The sequence below is a fragment of the Gekko japonicus genome, unplaced genomic scaffold, assembly GCF_001447785.1.
Source record: "Gekko japonicus isolate JY-2015 unplaced genomic scaffold, Gekko_japonicus_V1.1 scaffold919, whole genome shotgun sequence".
Lineage (NCBI taxonomy): Eukaryota > Metazoa > Chordata > Lepidosauria > Squamata > Gekkonidae > Gekko > Gekko japonicus.
The window spans coordinates 256,527-274,332 of NW_015162505.1; the positions used below are offsets into that span (position 1 = coordinate 256,527).

Consider the following 17,806-nt stretch of genomic DNA (forward strand, 5'->3'; position numbering starts at 1 on the left):
GGTGGAAAGAAAGCAACTTTCACTTTAAATGTGTTCTCCATGTCCCCCGCTGCCACTGCCATGCCAGATTGGCTTGGAGAAGGGAATTAAAGAGACAAATGCCTTCTCCAAGGCAAGCCAGCCGGCTGGTGTGGCAGAGGGACGGGGTTTGGAGAACACATTTAAATTTAAATGTGTTCTCCATGTCCCCCGCTGCCACTGCCATGCCAGATTGGCTTGGAGAAGGGAATTAAAGAGACAAATGCCTTCTCCAAGCTGGCAGGCAGGGCCATAGAGTGGGGGCTTGAAGAACACCTTTAACTTTAAATGTGTTCTCCATGTCCCCCGCTGCCACTGCCATGCCAGATTGGCTTGGAGAAGGGAATTAAAGAGACAAATGCCTTCTCCAAGGCAAGCCAGCCGGCTGGTGTGGCAGAGGGACGGGGTTTGGAGAACACATTTAAATTTAAATGGGGAGGGAGGGGAGAAAGGGAGAGAGAGAGAAAGAAAGAAAATAGATGGGGAGGGAGGAGGGAGAGGTGGAAAGAAAGCAACTTTAACTTTAAACGCATCCTCCAAGCCCCCCCCCCCAAGCCAGCTGGCTGGCTTAAAGAAGGGATTTAAAGAGACAAATGCCTTCTCCAAGCCAGCCATCGGGGGGGGGGTCCTTTGAGAATATATTTAAAGCTAAAGTTGCTTTCTTTCTTTGCTCCTCCTCACCCTCAAGCCTACCCAGGGAGGGGAACACTGGCTGGGGAAGGAAGACCAATCAGGGAGGTATGCTTCCCTGGCCACCCTGCTTGGAGCTGCACAACATATGTGAAAGAGCTGCAGTCTGGCCACCCCTGGCCTGCAGTAAAAGAGATACATTTGAGTCCAGTAGCACTCAGGGTATAAAGCTTTCAAGAATCCAAGCTATCTGACAAAGGGAGTTTTGATGCTCGGAAATTTATATCCCCCACCCCCCAATCTTGTTCATCTCCAAGGTGCTACTGGACTTGAATCTAGCTCTTCTAAGATTCAAGAAGCTATTTTGGTGTCACTCATTTGGTATTACAGGCAGAATAAATTATTGGTGCAGGATTACCCATGAAGCCAGTTGGGGAGTAATCCTAAACAGGTCTGTGCAGAAGTAAGCCCCATGTTTTCAATGGTGCTTACTCCCAGGAAAGTGTCCTTGGGACTGCAGCATTGCACAGCAATCCTAAACGGAGCTGTATCTTTCTGTGTCCATTCACTTCAATTGTAATTGAAGACATTGTTAATGACTGCCATCCTTGGGCCAGAGACAGGAAAGCCCTATATGGCTTGGCCTGAATTAATTTATCCAAATGAACCCGAGAGACCGAGAGTGCTTAATCTAGCCAAGCTGAAAGGGTGAAAATGTATGAGTCAAGCAGACAAAAAAAGATAACGATTTTCAAAGAAACTGATGAGTAAAGGCTAAAGTGTTTCAGGCTTTTTAGCTGAGAAAAAAAAATGACTAATGACAGAAATAAACACTGGCTTATAAAATTATGCATGATGAGAAAATGGATAGACATTTTTCTCCCCATTCATAACATCAGAACTCAGGGTTGCCCAATGAAATGAATGGAGAGTCAGTTCAGGACACAGGAAAAGGACAGAAAAAACTTCACACGATGCACAATGAACTTACAGAATTCACGGCCATGCGATACAGCGATGCCTACTCGTTTAGGTGGCTTTAAAAAAAAGGGATGAGACAAATTAATGAAAGGTCTACCTATGACAATTAAAAAATGACAGCCTGATGCATTCTCTGGAGACAGAGGCCGCATGCATCTGAACGGCAGTTGCCAGGGGACAAAACAGGAGCGTTTCCCGGCTGCCTGCATTGTTTGGGAGCTTCCGGGAAGTGTCTAGCCGGCTACTGTTGGAAGAAGGATGCTGCTGGACTAGACTGGCCTTTGGGCTGACCTTGCAGTGCCCTTCTTCTGCTTTTATACTCTTTTTAAAAAAGTTGCCCCCGAGGCTGAATATCTGAACCCCAGATTTAAGATCGTTGAGAGCTATTTACGAGACTATGAGAGAGAGATCAACGAAACATAGACACTCACAGCATAGGATGAATTCTTTACACCTCCACTCTTGGGTCTGTGAACCCACGTTTGCCTTCATTAACCAGGGTTGGCCTTTCAGTCCTTGTGTGCCAGACCAAGACCTACCGGAAGAAATTCATACTGTATTACAATCACATAGCCGAGCCTGAAGGCACCAGCAGATGTACGTGACGGCAATCTGTAAAGGCTGTGGGATGTACAAGGGACCTGAGTGAAAGGACCTTTGAGAAACGGACAGATCAATTGGCTACATGAGACTCCTTTGTGGAAGGGCATGTTTATACAACCGCACACTTTCTGATTCTGTTTTTTTTTAAATGAATTCATAGATGCAACACAACATTGTGAGAAATGCTTAAACAATCATCTCTGCACGAATAGTAAACTGGCTGGTCGCTGTGCAGATAATGAAAGAAGCACAAACCAGGCCACTCACAGACCAAGGAGGGGCCTCTACAGATTTGAAGGACTCCACAGGTATAGAAACAAATATGTCTCTGCAAATTAAACAAAAGAAAGGTAAAAACTCTCAAAAATAAGTCCTGATAGACAAAATGTCTTCCAGAAAGGATGGAACGTCAAGAGCACCTGGGCACCAAAGGTCAAAGGAGGGAGTTCTCCTTCACCTGCTCAGGCCCTTGGGAAGTTATCAAATTCTGGAGGGGTGGCTTTGGGAATGGGGATTTCCACGTTCACTTTGTCACAGTTCCTCATGAACCTTATCGCCTTACCACTCCTTCTGGAAATAAAGTGTCTGGCTCCCATTGTGATAATGACAGCAGTAAAACTGGACCACATAAACACAAGTTGAAGATTTCTACTGACATGGGGGACTCGCCCGACATGTAGGAAAAAAATTGTTTATTTTAAAGCAAGCATTTAAAAGCACTATTTAAATATGTATTCATTTATATATTTAAAATAAACATGCTTTTTATACACACACACATCAAAAAAGGCTTGATGAGAACTGCCTACGCTCCATGAGGTACAGAATGTTGAAAACAACTGAAGGTCAGTTAAAGGATAAAGGAGGGAGGGGAAATTAGTCTATATAATCTTCAAAGAGCGTATGGAATCCTCCAGGGGAAGGTTTTGGGAGATGGGGGTGGGATTTCCAAACTGCTCCATTCTCCACTCTGTGACCTTCCCAGGCCCACAGTCTTCTTACTATTTATTCATATGCTTGATAAGAACTTGATTTCCCCCTCTTCCTTTGATTCCCCAAGACATTTCAGGCACTGAATTGTTTGGGTGTATGCTTTTTTAAAAACCATATATGACAAATAGTTGTTTGAAAACAGGTACATCATGCAAGAACACTCTTCAGAGATCTGTGATTGATTGGTTGCAGTACCCCATTTGCAGTCACATCTGGGGCAAACCGAGGTTCATCCCTGCATAAAAAGTGAAATATCCCTCTGGGGTTACCTTAGGGACAGGCAACTGGCTGAGGGGAAGATTACTGATTCCTCTCCCTCCAACTCTAAATTCAGTTTAGAAGAGTCAGTGGATGGTTTTGGTTCACTTTCAGCACCTGGCTAATCGCCACAGATGTACAGCTATTTACAAGACTATCTACACCTGCCTATACCTCACTACCAAATTCGTCCCAATATCTTACACAAGGTACACCTGAAAGATTTATGACGGGATTCACACCAAGTCTCTCTGGTTCAACTCTTCTTTCTTCCCCCCTTCTATGATTTTCCTTATAAATATCATATGAAGCTCTGACTCATGAAATCTCAGGCTAGAATAGATGTTGTTAGTCTTTAAGTTCTATTACATTTTGATCCATAGACGGGGCCGAGAGTTTTCATATAGGTCCAATATCACCTCTTGCTGAACCCTTTGCACCCTGTGGTAACTCATACCACTTGTGGGGGGTTTCCTTTCCCCCATTGCATGTGCCTTGGCTTGCTTACTTGAACCACTTAGAGCAATTTGCTGTCCCCCCCCCCCCGAATACTGTACTTTATGTGAACCAGATTTTGCTCTGTATTATATAGGCTGCTAAAATTATATGTAGGTGACATGTAGGTGGCTCTACTTTTTACCCTGGGGACTGCAGTGGATTGATTTTTGGATCAGTGTCAGCTCTGACTGTATGATAATCTGAAAGTCAGAACCACAAAAACACTGGTAAGGGGGAAAAGTGTTTTGGTCCTCTTTCTTTACAGATCCCATATTTCAGAGCTTTTTATCAGCACATTCTACCGCATACAATAGCCAATCAACCACTGCTCTGGGCTGAACTAACAAGATCAGATGCAATTTGGGATGCAAAGATTCCAGAGACAGAAGATCACATCCATGTATATGTCTATGTAAAATACACAAGACAGGTAATGAAGAACTGCAGCTAGAAGGAGAATAAACTGCCATAGAGATTCTCTAATACCTTTGTGCAGTTGGCAGCTTTGGGCTCCAATCCATCCATGGTCACCAGATCCTTCAGTAAACTGGTTTCTTGGTAGCCTCCTTTCACTCCATCCAGCTTGAAACTGGCGTGAGGCTTCTCCAGGATCAATTTGATGCTGATGGCAAAGCCTGCCATGTCAATGGCAAAGGGCCGGTTAGGGTCAAAGACAGTTTTCCAGCCGACCACTTTCCCTGCTGGGCTCACTTTTGGGGACTCGAACCTGAGGCCACCAACAAAGGCGACTGGCCATACGGAGACCTTCTTTGTGTAGCGCATCTGATTGTCAGAAAGAAAACAAAGCATTTCCAGTCCCTTAACTGTGCACCCTGCCCCCCCCCTTCTTCCCCCTGCCCCCCCCCCATATTGTTTCCTCAAGCTCTGGCATTTAAGCATTCCCCAGAACAACCATTTCATGGCTTGACCTTCTCCTGCTTTCTCTCTTCTGACTTTTCAAAGCCTTCTGTTGTTCTGCTCCATCAATTCCTCTTAGGATCTTGCCCTTTCCCTGTCAGCTTCTACGACACTTTGGTGTTACGTTTCCCTGGTCCAATGAAGGCCCTCACTGGCAGGGGTCTGGGAGGCGATCAAAACTTTTCATGTGCCTCTCTAGGAGGGTTCATCTCACTGCTTTAGAGCTGCTAATCTAACTGCAGTCGTCACTCTCAATATGCCACAGTCTTGCTCTCTGTTAAATGCTATCAGATCTCTTGTTATCATAAAACGTTCATTTAAAATCTTCTCTGTCATATGGATAGTTGGTGTCTTTACTTGCCTACCCCAGTAACATGCTGTGCACCAAAACAGCTATGAAGACACAACTTAAGAAGACTCCTTCTGGACCAGACCAAAGGTCCATCTAGTCCAGCAGCCTGTTCCCAAGAGTGGCCAGCCAGACAGCTTGGAAGGCCCCGCAGTCAGAGGCACAAAGGCCCTTGGTATTGCACCCTCAGCAGTTGGTATTCTACTAACTCTGAACACAGAGGCTCCATTTAGCCCTCCTAACTAATAGCCACTGATGGACACGGCCTTCACAGACTAGTCTGATTTCCCTTTAAGGCTGTAAGGACAAAGCACCCACCAATGTTCCCGCATCATGGAGCAACAAGATGCAACAGCTAGGATCCTGAGTCTCTTACCTCTTCAAAGAGCTCTAGGCTGTAGGTGTTGTCATCATCGGCAAAGTATACAACCCCTTCCGGTGGTGGTGTGTTGCGGAAGTTTTCCCTCAGCCAATGCAGTCCGAGATTCCTTTGCAACGTGCCCCCCTGATTCCCCTTTAAGGCCGTAAGGACAAAGCACCCACCAATGTTCCTGCATCATGGAGCAACAAGAGGCAACAACTAGGATCCTGAGTCTCTTACCTCTTCAAAGAGCTCTAGGCTATAGGTGTTATCATCATCAGCAAAGTATACAACCCCTTCCGGTGGTGGTGTGTGGCGGAAGTTTTCCCTCAGCCAATGCAGTCCGAGATTCCTTTGCAATGTGCCCCTTGGTGTGTGAGACGGGATCCAGGACAGGCCCACTTTCAGACTCTTCGGAGTCTCAACGTTCAGGTGAGTGAAATTGATGCCCGCCTTCTCCAGCAGATTGGATACTAGGTTGGACCTTCGAGGCGAATCTTCCACCACTACCCAATGCAGGTTCTGCACATGGAGGAAAGTGTTGGCCAGCCGGGTAAGCTCCGCCTTCTGCACTGGTCGGGTGTAGGTGGGCGTGATCACAAAGATGGCAGGCAATGTGTCCGACCATGGGGGAGGCCTGGCGTACACATAGCTCCGGATTATTTTGGCAGCTGTCCCCACAGCTGGCTGTCGAGCACATGACGAGCCTTCTTCCCTCACAAGAGATGTACTGTTGAAGAGTGATTTGGCTGTCACATTTTCATCAGTTTCTTCTAAGGCAAAAGGAGGAAAACTATTAGAGAATAAAAGCACAAACACCACGAGGCAATTCGATGCCCATCTCCCCTGTCAGTTTACATCCAGGCTTCGTCCCATTCCCTTTTGCAATCTAATTCTCTTCCCCTGTGGCTATTTATCGTTTGATCAGCTGTAAATAAGCCCCAGAGAAACACCAAGTTAATTAAGACAGTGGGGATGCCAAGGCTGATGGAAGAGATGTTTGCAAAACTTCCTTTGTAAAGGAATATTGTTGTTAAGAATGTGCAGACATCAGTCCTAGAAATGCAAACGTCACCATGGAGCTCTGGAGGAACATGTTTGAAGATGACACATCGGGTCCCCCCTTGGGGAGGATGTTCCTCAAGCACTCTCTTTGAAACCTTGTGCGGAAGAGTGACATTCTGGGAATCGAGGAGAGAAAAGTATATGCAACGGTACACAGAGGGAATTTTTCAAGTGATAGGCAAACTCCACTGGGCTCAATTCAGAATTGGGCTCAATAGACTGAGCAACTGTGTTGAACAGTCAGAAAACAGATTTATTTTTACAAGCCCAGTCCTGAGCTTTAGAACCCCCGTGGTGGTCCGGATGCTAAAACTGGGAGTGTAATCAGAATCAGAATGGGGTAATCAAATTGGTACCTGCAGGGCTTTGGAATAACTCTCTCATTCCTCTGAAAGTTTCCAGCTTCCACCAGTCACCCATCCCAAACATGCTCACCTGGCTTCAGCTGCTGTACAGAGACAGGGAGGAGGTGTCTCTACCTCACCTTCCCTCTCTTGTTCTGGACGCACTGCAGGATGTCATGATTGAGGTTAATAAGGATTATGCATGGGAAAGAGCAGGTAGAGAAAGAGGGACTTTTCTCCCTTTCTCACAATACAAGAACTCGTGGGCACTCCATGAAATTGCTGAGCGGTCGGGTTAGAACGGATAAGAGGAAGTACTTCTTCACCCAAAGAGTGATTAACACTTGGAATTCACTGCCACAGGAAGTGGTGGCGGCTACAAGCATGGACGGCTTCAAAAGGGAATTAGATAAGCATATGGAGCAGAAGTCCATCAGTGGCTATTAGCCACAAGGTATAGCTAGGGGCTCTGGGGCAAGTGATGCTCTGTCATCTTGGTGCTTGGGGGGGGGGGTCAACAGTGGGAGGGCTTCTAATGTCCTGGCCCCACTGGTGGACCTCCTGATGGCACCTGGTATTTTTGGCCACTGTGTGATTCAGAGTGTTGGACTGGATGGGCCTTTGGCCTGATCCAACATTGGCATCTCTTATGTTCTTATGTCTGGGGAACATAGTTCCCAGGGCTCTCCAATGTCTCATCTCCCAGGCTTCCTGGGAAGTCCTGCCACAGCAGGATTATTTAAGGACGTGAGGGAGAGCAGAAAGATCCTGCACTGTGCATCCACCTACTACCGCTGCTATAGTGGCCCACCGATGGTAGCAGCAACAACCAGGCAAGTGGGTCAGAGAGGGGAGGAATGGGGGGTGAAGGTGGAGCCTCTCTCTGCCTGAGGTTAGAATTTCAAGCCAGAGAAGGACTCATGGGGTGTAACTGCTTGCTTTGGATTGGAGGCAAAGGCATTAGGAGCAGACAAAATTTGTATTCCAAGCGTAGACATCACAAGGTTTTCAGAGTTCTAAGAACTTCGGGTTGGCAGGTTGCAACCTCTCCAAAATGTTTTTTTTAATCACTTTGAACAGTACTGCTGCAGTAGGAGATGTTGCTGCTTCTGCATCCCCTACCTTTTTTCTTCATCAGGTGTCTCGTCTTTCACTAAACAATGTGTGTAGACTGGGGAGAGGGGAGGCAAGTAGCAAGATCTACCAAGAAACTGGACTCAGGTGGTGGCAATTCCTTCCACTGCGGCAAGAGTCGTAAAACTAAAAGAACATTCTCTGGCTGCTACCTGGCAAACCTTTCATTCTAAGAACTTCGGGTTGGCAGGTTGCAACCTCTCCAAAATGTTTTTTTTAATCACTTTGAACAGTACTGCTGCAGTAGGAGATGTTGCTGCTTCTGCATCCCCTACCTTTTTTCTTCATCAGGTGTCTCGTCTTTCACTAAACAATGTGTGTAGACTGGGGAGAGGGGAGGCAAGTAGCAAGATCTACCAAGAAACTGGACTCAGGTGGTGGCAATTCCTTCCACTGCGGCAAGAGTCGTAAAACTAAAAGAACATTCTCTGGCTGCTACCTGGCAAACCTTCAAGCTTTTCACAGTGCAATCCTATTCATAGCAACAGCAGCATGGCTTCAAAGGGTTCCTTAGACACCAGCATGTCTGGCCCACGGACTGCCCTAACGGACCAAACAGACTGCTGAAATTGTGGTCCGTGGGTGGTTTGTCAAAACCACAAATGCATGGACCAGGCAAACGGACCACAAACTGGGCCCTGGTTCATCACGAAATTAGGTCCATGGACCGGTCCATGCCCCCCCCCTAGTGGTGTGTGTGTGTCTCTGCACTTACTTCTCAGAAGGCTGAGGTAGCGGGTGGTTGGGTACTGGTGCCACAAAGTGAGGAGAAGGCCCCATGGCAAAGCAATCAGGAGTGTGGTGAGCAGGTTACGTCTCCTCAGCATGCTGCAGAGAGCTTCCAGTGCCCGGGCATCTCCCTACCTTCCAGAACAAAGCAGGAAGTGAGTTATACAAGTGATACAGGCACAGCAAACATCAAGGGGGATCGTGCAGTTCCTTTTTCATTTTCCACGTTGCAACAAGCTCTTATTTATTTATTTATTTATTTATTTACTGAATTTCTATCCCGCCTCCCCCCGCAAACGGGCTCAGGGCCATTTACAACAGGGAATATAAACAGTTAAGAACAATTTCCACATACTTACAATTAAAACCTGCAAGACTCAATTAACATAGCGCATGATATTTTGTCCACACAAAGGTAAAAAAAAAAAATCCCGAAACCAATCCCTTGTGGTTTTACACTGACTGCAGTTGCTTTAGTTAGGCATAAAAAACTGTAGACTCAACAGAATGCTACATGGACATGGTATTTTAGTTCTTGAAAGCTTAGTACTTGCAGGAATATGTGTTTGTAGCAAAACCAGCGCAAAATTAATTGCCCGCTTCAAACCACAGGCAACTTGAAACAGCCACTTACACAGAACTGCCTCAGTCAACTCTCTGGGGAATTGTCCTCCATAATGAAATATTCTGGAATTATTTGGGTGGTAAACTGAATCTGTAAACCTATACACTTCTACTTGGAAGTTTGTTTCAAGGAACTCAGGGGACTTCCTTTGGACTACTTTTGTACCAGCTCAGGCTGAGGAGGCTTAAATTACTCATTTTACAGAATTATTTATGTCTCAGACCCTGTGCTTACCAGTATGGGGCACATGCTGCTTCTGCCACTTTTATTTTATTTTATTTTATTTTACTGGTGTTGTATCCCACCCTCCCCACAAGCAGGATCAGGGCGGGCTCCATCAGTCTCAATACAATATATAATTCAATTTTAAAACAATTTAAAACAATTTAAAACAACATAGATCATAAAGTGCCGTGTATAATTTAGCCAGATGTCTCAGCAATTTAGATGGTTCCTGTATGGCTATTCAGATCCAGGCCACCAATGCGAGATCAACTGGGGGAGGGGGGAACGTCTGCTGCCTCAATCAAAAGCCTGGTGGAAGAGCTCCATCTTACAGGCTCTGTGGAATTGTAATAAATCCTGCAGGGCCCTGATCTCATATGACAGCTCATTGCACCAATTAGGGGCCAGGGCCAAAAAGGCCCTGGCCCTAGTTCAGGCCAGTCGGACGTCCCTGGGGCCAGGGACTATCAAGAGGTGTTGGTTAATAGACATCAGTGTTTTACAGGGTTCATATGGGGAGAAGTGGTCCCAAAGGTATGCTGGTCCCTGGCCATATAGGGCTTGAGTTCATTTATTTACACATATGGACTTGTGATGAACTCACAGGGGAAGGGAATTCTCCCGCCCACCGGGGGTCCCCTTTTCCTCCTGCTGCTTTTTTCTGCCTCCTGCTTTTCTCCCCTTGCTCCTCTGTCACTGTTTACTATTTCTCTGCCTTTCCTTCCCTGCCATCTATTCCTTTCCTCACTGCCTCACCCATCTACCTGCATCACTGCTGGCTGCTTCCTTCCCTTGCCATCTCCCCTACTCTCCTGGCTTCTTCCTCACTTCTCCACTGCTCCACTTGCTCAGCTGCCCCTACGGCCACTTGCTCCTTCTTTTCCGACGTCTCTGCAGCCTCTGCTGCCTGCTCACCACCCTCCCTCACATGGGCGACCACTGCCTCCTCACTTCATTAGTGCATCAGTTGGACTTTTGCCGGCTTTCCCATGTCCTTTAGGCTCCTCCCTTATCCAGTTGCTGCCAGCAGCCAGCTGATTCAGCATGTCTTAGAGTGGAAAGGGGGACTTTCCCTACTATTTTTCTTTTTCTTCCAGCCAACTCCAGACACATTTTTCCTAGCCTTTTCTCAGTCTTCTAGGCAATGGTCATTGTGGTTGCTAGACAACCTGCAAAATGTTGGTCCTGATCTTGCAACTTTATGGAGTGAGACTGGCTGTGTTCAAACCACATTTTTGCAAGCACAAACATAACTTCTTCAGTTCATGATTTTTACGTTAAAGCTTCTGAATTTTTTTTTTGCAAGCTTGGAGATTCCCCTGAGTGTGATGAAAAATCCTGCTACTCTGTATATGGTCCTATTCTGTGGATTTTTCAATCCGCATTCTAGGACCATGTTCAAAATTAGATACATGATGTGTTTTTTGAAAACTTATATGCCACCTTTCCAGAGAACTGTACAAAATAAAAGTTGATAAAATCATCAAACAGCATCAAAATAATTAACAAGCTACTTAAACCCAGCCAGAACATAAACACACAAAATATTTGGGATTTCAGAGTGCTTCTTTTAACACCCCCCCCCCAGCAACAAATGCCACAAAGTAATGGCCATTATGGAAAAATTCAGAATGATTTACTTGGTATCATACACAGAACATTTTCAGCACAGCCAACTAACTGAGTCTTTGTTTCTGCTGAAAATGTCCTCGCTTTGAAACTGAGGCACAAACAAACCAGAGTGTGTTCATGATGGGTGTTTACCTGGTTAAAGGCTGAGCTCATGTATGCCCTCCTTCCTCTCCTCTCCATCTAGGATATTCAAAGGGAAGATTGATGTCTTCCACTAACTCCAATTAGTTGTGATTAGGAATATGCATTCAGTTTGGACGAACCGAAAAAACACCGAATAATGCCTATTCTACATTATCTGGGCGTGCCAAAAACCAAAACATGGATTCCCCGAATAGATGCCATATATTCGCCACTCATTCAGGATATCCCTTTGCTGGGTGGGGAAGGGAAAGTGTTGCTTCTGGGGCTTGTGCCATCTCCACAGTGCAACTCCCCAGCCAAGGGAAGGTATTTAATTTTTAAATACCTTCCCTTTGCTGGGGGAATCACGCCACAGAGGCGGCACGAGCCCCAGAAGCAAAGGAAAGTGTTTCAAGTATAAGCAGCTTCCTTTCACTGGGGAGGTGCCAGGTGCACAAGCCCCAGAAGCAAGGGAAAATGGCAGGCAGACCGGGGAAGGCATGGGAAGGGATTTGAAATGCCTCCCCGTTGGTTCCAAGCCTTCCCCAGCTTGCCCTCCTTGGCGGGTGGGCCAGGGAAGGCATGGGGAGGCATTGTAAATGCCTCCCCATTCTTTCAAGGCCTTCCCCGACTCGCCCACCTCAGCAGGCGTGCTAGGGAAGGCACAGGGAGCTCCTTCCAGGCCTTCCCCAGTTCACCCGCTTTGGTGTGCAGGCCAGGGAAGGCACGGGGAGGCATTTAAAATGCCTCCCCATTCTTCGCAATCCTTCCCTGGCTTGCCCACCTCAGTGGGCGGGCCGGGGAAGACACAGAGAGGCATGTTTAAATGCCTCCCCCCAAGTAGCTCGGGGGGGCAGTGTGCTCCCATCACTGAAGTGAAGGCAAATTGCCTGCCCTTCAATGAAGGGAGCATGCCACCTCTGTAGCACGACTGGGGGGGGGGATTTAAACTTTAAACCTCTCAGGAATTCACCGCAGAGGCAGCATGCTCCTTTCATTGCAGGACAGACAATTTGCCTTCCCTTCTGCGATAGGAACCTTCCCCTCTTCAAGGGGGGGGGTATTATACTCTACGGCGACAGTCCCCATAGGGTAAAATTGAGCCGAATTATTCGGCTAGTCAGATAATTCCTGAACCCCAGTATCATACCAATACCAGGAATATTGGCAAATACCAAAAATTTTCGGGTTTGTTACATCTGAACCCGAAAAATTCTGAACTTTTTTTGGTGCACACCCCTAGTTGTGATGTCTCAATGGAGGTGTCTTAATAAACTTATTAATTCACCCACTACACAACCTGTATCTCTCCCATGTGTCTAGTCAACAAGACTTCCTCTGGGAGTCCCGTGCTTGGAAATTAATTCCCAGGTATGCAGGGTTGAGTCAGGTTTGGGATTACGGCGCACCAGGAAAGGGGCTCCAGCCTTTCTCTCAAGCCCTTTACTGACCTGAAATGGCTCTGGGACTATTAGCCCTGTTGAGGAAACATGTGTATAGTACAGTACAGCAAGTTTGGGTCAGGAACACATCATAGGGTAGAAGACTAAGTCCCATCTTCCTGCATGCCACAGTCCCAGTCTGAATCATACCCATGCATATCTAAGAATTAAGTCTCAGGCGCAATCCTGTCAAACTGCATCTGTCAACAGGACAGACTTTGTAATGTGTGAATTGGCCCTCAAGAAGTTAGTTTCTTCCCAGTAACAGGGATTATTGCGTGTATATGTAAAGTGCCGTCAAGCCACAGCAGAGGATAGGACTCGCAAAAATGGGTTTAAATTAAGGGCAGGGAGGTACTGGCTGGATATTAGGAAAAACCTTTTTACAGTAAGAGTTGTGCAACAGTGGAATCAGCTGCCTAGGCTGGACAAACACTTGTCCAGGATGCTCTAGGCTGATCCTGCACTGAGCAGGGGGTTGGACGAGATAGCCTGTATGGCCCCTTCCAAATCTGTGATTCTATGATTATAGCAACCCCATAGGGTTTTCAAGACATGAGAAACAGCAGTGGCTTGCTTTTTCTTACCTGGGATTAAGCCTCCTGGTTACTGGGACACAAACAACGTACAAAAGTGCTGTCAAATCATAACCAATTTATGGCATTCCCAGCAAGGGGTTTTCAAGGCAAATGAGAAGCAGAGGTGGTTTGCCATGGCCTTCCTCTGCAGTATCTTCCTTAATGCTCTCCCATCCAAGTACTGACCCTGCTCAACGTCAGAGATCTGATACGATCAGGCTATACCAAGAAGGATGGCTCCAGAGCAAACTAATTTATGCAGCAGCCAAATCGCTCGCTCACAGCTTTAATGCCAGTGGCTCACAAAGTAGAATTTCTGCTCACAAGACTCCACAGCGTAGAGGGAACATTGGTCATGACGAAGTGGAGTTAGTTTAAAAGTTACACCACCTTCACTCTCAGCACTCTGTGTGAGAGAGGAGGGAGGAAACAATTGAGTGACAGTCCATGCGTGTCATGAACAAACTAATTCCAGCTGCCATGAGCTGCCACAGGCCTCAAGACAAAGGTTCTCCCCCTCACATTCAGAAGAACATACAAAGATGCTCGATTATAGCAAGTATATTGCTATTATGCCTTAGAGGTACCGGGGGGGGGGGCTATACTTCTTCGATTCCCGAATTTTGTGCCCCTAGCCACCTTCTCTCTGTGGCCCCGATTCCAGTTTGTTTGCAATATCTAAATTGGGACGACATTTCATTCCACCTGGAGAACAGAGCCTGTAGCACATCCACAGTGCCAATTATTTTTAGCAGTTGTGCTAAGCTGGACTGTTTCTTTCATCTGAAAGTTTAGAGTGTTCCTTAACGCCCACACGAGAGAAGAAAAATGCATCTGGTGTAGCTTTTACCATCGCTGAATCTCCAGTCTAGGCAAAAAGCTCACCTCCTTTGTGTTTCTACCCAGTGTGCAAATATGAAAAGATACAGGAACCCTGACCCCTCCCCCCCCCAAGAAAAACAATCCTGGCTGCAGACCTGCTGAACTCTCATATCTATGTGCAAACAGGCAAGTGATACTAAAGACAGAGAACAACCTGATCAGCTCTGTTGCTGTAACTCACCAGTGATCTGTCACAACAAAGGACATGCCTTGATACCAACTTGGGGGGAAGCAAGTCTGCCCAAGTTTTAGCCCCCTGGCCTCCCGGGCATCTGCTGCGGGTTTGTGTCCTCTGAGACTCTCCTCAGGGGATGGGTGCATACACTCGACACTTCCTCGTGGCCCTTCTGCCACATTCCTTACTGTCAAGTAGTGACTGTGCTTCCTCTGGGGACGGAGAGAGAGAGAGAGAACACAACTCTCATTAACCAAAGAGTAAGATTTCTTGTGTGTTTAGAAGAAATGTATGCCCATGGGCATTCTTGGTAAGACATTCCAACTACGGTATTTCAATTAGAAAGTAAAAAGTACCTAAATGCCATACACCTGTCTCCATATGCTTATCAGGTCCCTGGACTTCCAGAGGCATGGCTCACCAGTTCTACAACCTGTACCACACCCAAACAAGGCCTACTGTGGCATCCGTTGACAAGCCTGTCACTGTTCTGAACATCATTTTCTTTTCGCTAGAGGTATGTGTATCTTTCAAGCATTTCCTCACACGACTCATTTTCTTGCGCTCTAAATCTTTTCCAATTTGGCAACATGCTTCTGGAAGTGCAGTGCCTATAATAACTGACATAGAGCCATGGCAGTGTGCAATGAGGCATACGATTACCACTCAATTTTTGGAGATGATGGCTTAGATCCTATGACACTAGTCCCCTCAGGCTTCTCTCTGGACACTGCACAGGCTTTACTCCACTGTGGTGCTCACTTTCTCTGTCACTAGCACCTCTCTCTGTGTAACTTAGAAAACCTTGATCTTTGGCTCACAGAAGAGCTAGTGGCAGTGGAAGCGAGCACCACAGTGGAGGAAAGCTTCCTTAGAAAAGTGCAAGGAAAACAATGCCATAGGATCCATAGAATCATAGAATCACAGAATCGGAAGGGACCTCCAGGGTCATCTAGTCCAACCCGCTGCACAATGCAGGGAATTCACAAATACCTCCCCCCACCCCCAGTGACTGCTGTTTCACACCCAGAAGATGACAAAAAACCTCCAGGATCCCTGGGCAAACTGGCCTGGAGAAAAATTGCTTCCTGACCCCAAGTAGCAATCAGCGTTTCCCTGGGAACTAAGCACTGATGCAACCCTTCCTGCCCTCCCTCTCATGATCTGCCTAAGTTCACAGAATCAGCATTGCTGTCAGATGGCCATCTAACCTCTGTTTGAAAAGCTCCAGAGAAGGAGAGCCTACCATCTCCCGGGAAGCCTGTTCCACTGAGGAACCATATTACCAGCAGAACTCCAATCAATTATAAATGCTGTTTTTAGCCAATCCTGTAAAAGGGATGGGGCATGTTCAAAATGGGAGCAAGGCCATTTTCACAGCATGTAATACTTATGTGAGTGTTAAAGAACAGGTAAACGGAACAGAAAAATACCAGAAGAGGTGGAGATAAAAATGCTAAACTGCAAACCTGAAATGTTCTGTTAGGAGACAGTACGCACAGCAAAGGCAATGAGACAGAATAGAAACAGAAGGTTAGAAAACAACTGATGTAAATTAGGCATCAGGAAGTGTAGAGGATGATTTAAAAAAAATGAAAGACGACAGGGAGAAGTCCACAGCTGGCAGGACTACGAGGGGAAATGATTGTGTGTGTTTAAATATATCAGGAACAAAAGACATCTGAACAATGAAAATACTGTGTCTCATTACTAGAAGCAGAGGGCAAAACAGCTAATAGTGATGCAGAAAAGACAGTTGTGTTCAAAACAGTTTTCCGGATTAATTATGGAAAGAAGCAGGATGATGCATTCATGCCACATAATGATGATAAACTATTTCCTGTTCCAACTGTTTCAAAGGATCGTTGTTGTATATATATATAGGGGCACCCAGATTGAAATGAGCAGGCCTTGAAATTTTGCTGCAATCGTATTCCACATTTTGGAATATTTGCAGAGAATTCTGAGCAACAATTTCACCTGCGCCCTTTCTGTTTCCTCCAAAGATCTGCATAACTGGAATCAGATCATTTATAAACATTCCAGTATCATCCAGAATTGTTGATCCCTTTAATAAACCCAGAAGTCAGGTCCACAATACCTGAATATACTTGTCCCTTAGAACTGAAACACAGAAGACCCAGTCCTATCCTGATATAAGATGGCAGGGGACTACTGAAATAACTGGGCTTAATATTGAAGACTGTGTTGTGTTGTGGCTGGAGGGGCTACAGGACTGGCTCGGAGCATCTTCTAGGGGGCTTTCCTAAATAGCATCTGTTTGGAGTAATTATTTTTAAACAGTGCAGAATATCCCCAGAACAGTGTTGAGCTATTGGGGAGGAAGTGAATGTGGCTGATTTGGAAATCTTCAAAAATGTTGGCATATGTGACTACGCGCTAAGTGTGTGCAGGTTTGTGTTTAAAGAAATGTGCAGGCATGATATGTATGTGCAAATGGTGACTTTCTACGATGGTGAAGTGAAACTCTGAGCTTGGAATGGGACACGAAAAATTCACACTGGGCTGATGGACTAAATATATTTTGTAACTTGCTCTAACTTGCACTTTGGCTTACAAGCTCATCCGTCATTCACTGCCATGCACTGCAGAAGGACATGGCACTCCCCTTTCCAAACACATCCATGCTATGCATTTCTAAGTGTATGCATGTGGATATCGAGCTTTTACTTGCACTATGATTTTTCTTTACCGAGATACACAGCCAAAGCAGAAGGGGCAGGGGGAGCTCTTCAGGCTCTATCTCTATGATGCAAGACACACAGAAATGGAAACCAGATGACAAACATGGAGACAATTACTCTACCCTTCATCCTCACATATAAGATGGGACTGAAGGACAGATGCACACAGGAGCTTATGGCTTGCTTCTGAACTTCTTGTTGCGGCCTATGGGGATACCCAAACATCCACCAATCCAACGACTTTAGAATCCAGTGGCACCTTTAAGACCAACAAAGACCACACAAAAGCTCATACCTTGAATGAACCTTCGTTGTTCTTAAAGGTGCCACTGGATTCCAAAATTGTTCTACTGCGGGCTTCCGGTTTGGCTCCCGCGAATGGCGGACGCATCCTCGGGTCGCTCCCGAGGGCGTCTCGCCCGCCCGCGGTGGAGGAGGGAATCCGCACGAGCGGAGACCCGAACGAGCCCCTCAGGAAGAGAGGAGCTCGGATCCGGGGCGCTTTAGGGCGTACTAGGGGGGAATCTCTCTTTCGGCT

General features: G+C 46.3%; 1 protein-coding gene across 1 annotated transcript in view; it reads right to left on the bottom strand.

Annotated features, from left to right (window-relative positions):
- LOC107106043 (galactosylgalactosylxylosylprotein 3-beta-glucuronosyltransferase 1-like) overlaps window positions 1-17,806 on the bottom strand; it is a 91,673-nt gene that overhangs the window by 11,980 nt on the left and 61,887 nt on the right. The window contains exons 3-7 of the mRNA XM_015406127.1: window positions 14,570-14,775; window positions 8,868-9,016; window positions 5,850-6,382; window positions 4,468-4,764; window positions 2,061-2,164 (exon numbers count right to left, since the gene is read on the bottom strand). Coding sequence (XP_015261613.1) covers window positions 2,078-2,164; window positions 4,468-4,764; window positions 5,850-6,382; window positions 8,868-8,979 — 1,029 coding nt within the window. The 5' untranslated portion in view covers window positions 8,980-9,016; window positions 14,570-14,775 and the 3' untranslated portion in view covers window positions 2,061-2,077. The remainder of the gene's footprint in view (window positions 1-2,060; window positions 2,165-4,467; window positions 4,765-5,849; window positions 6,383-8,867; window positions 9,017-14,569; window positions 14,776-17,806) is intronic.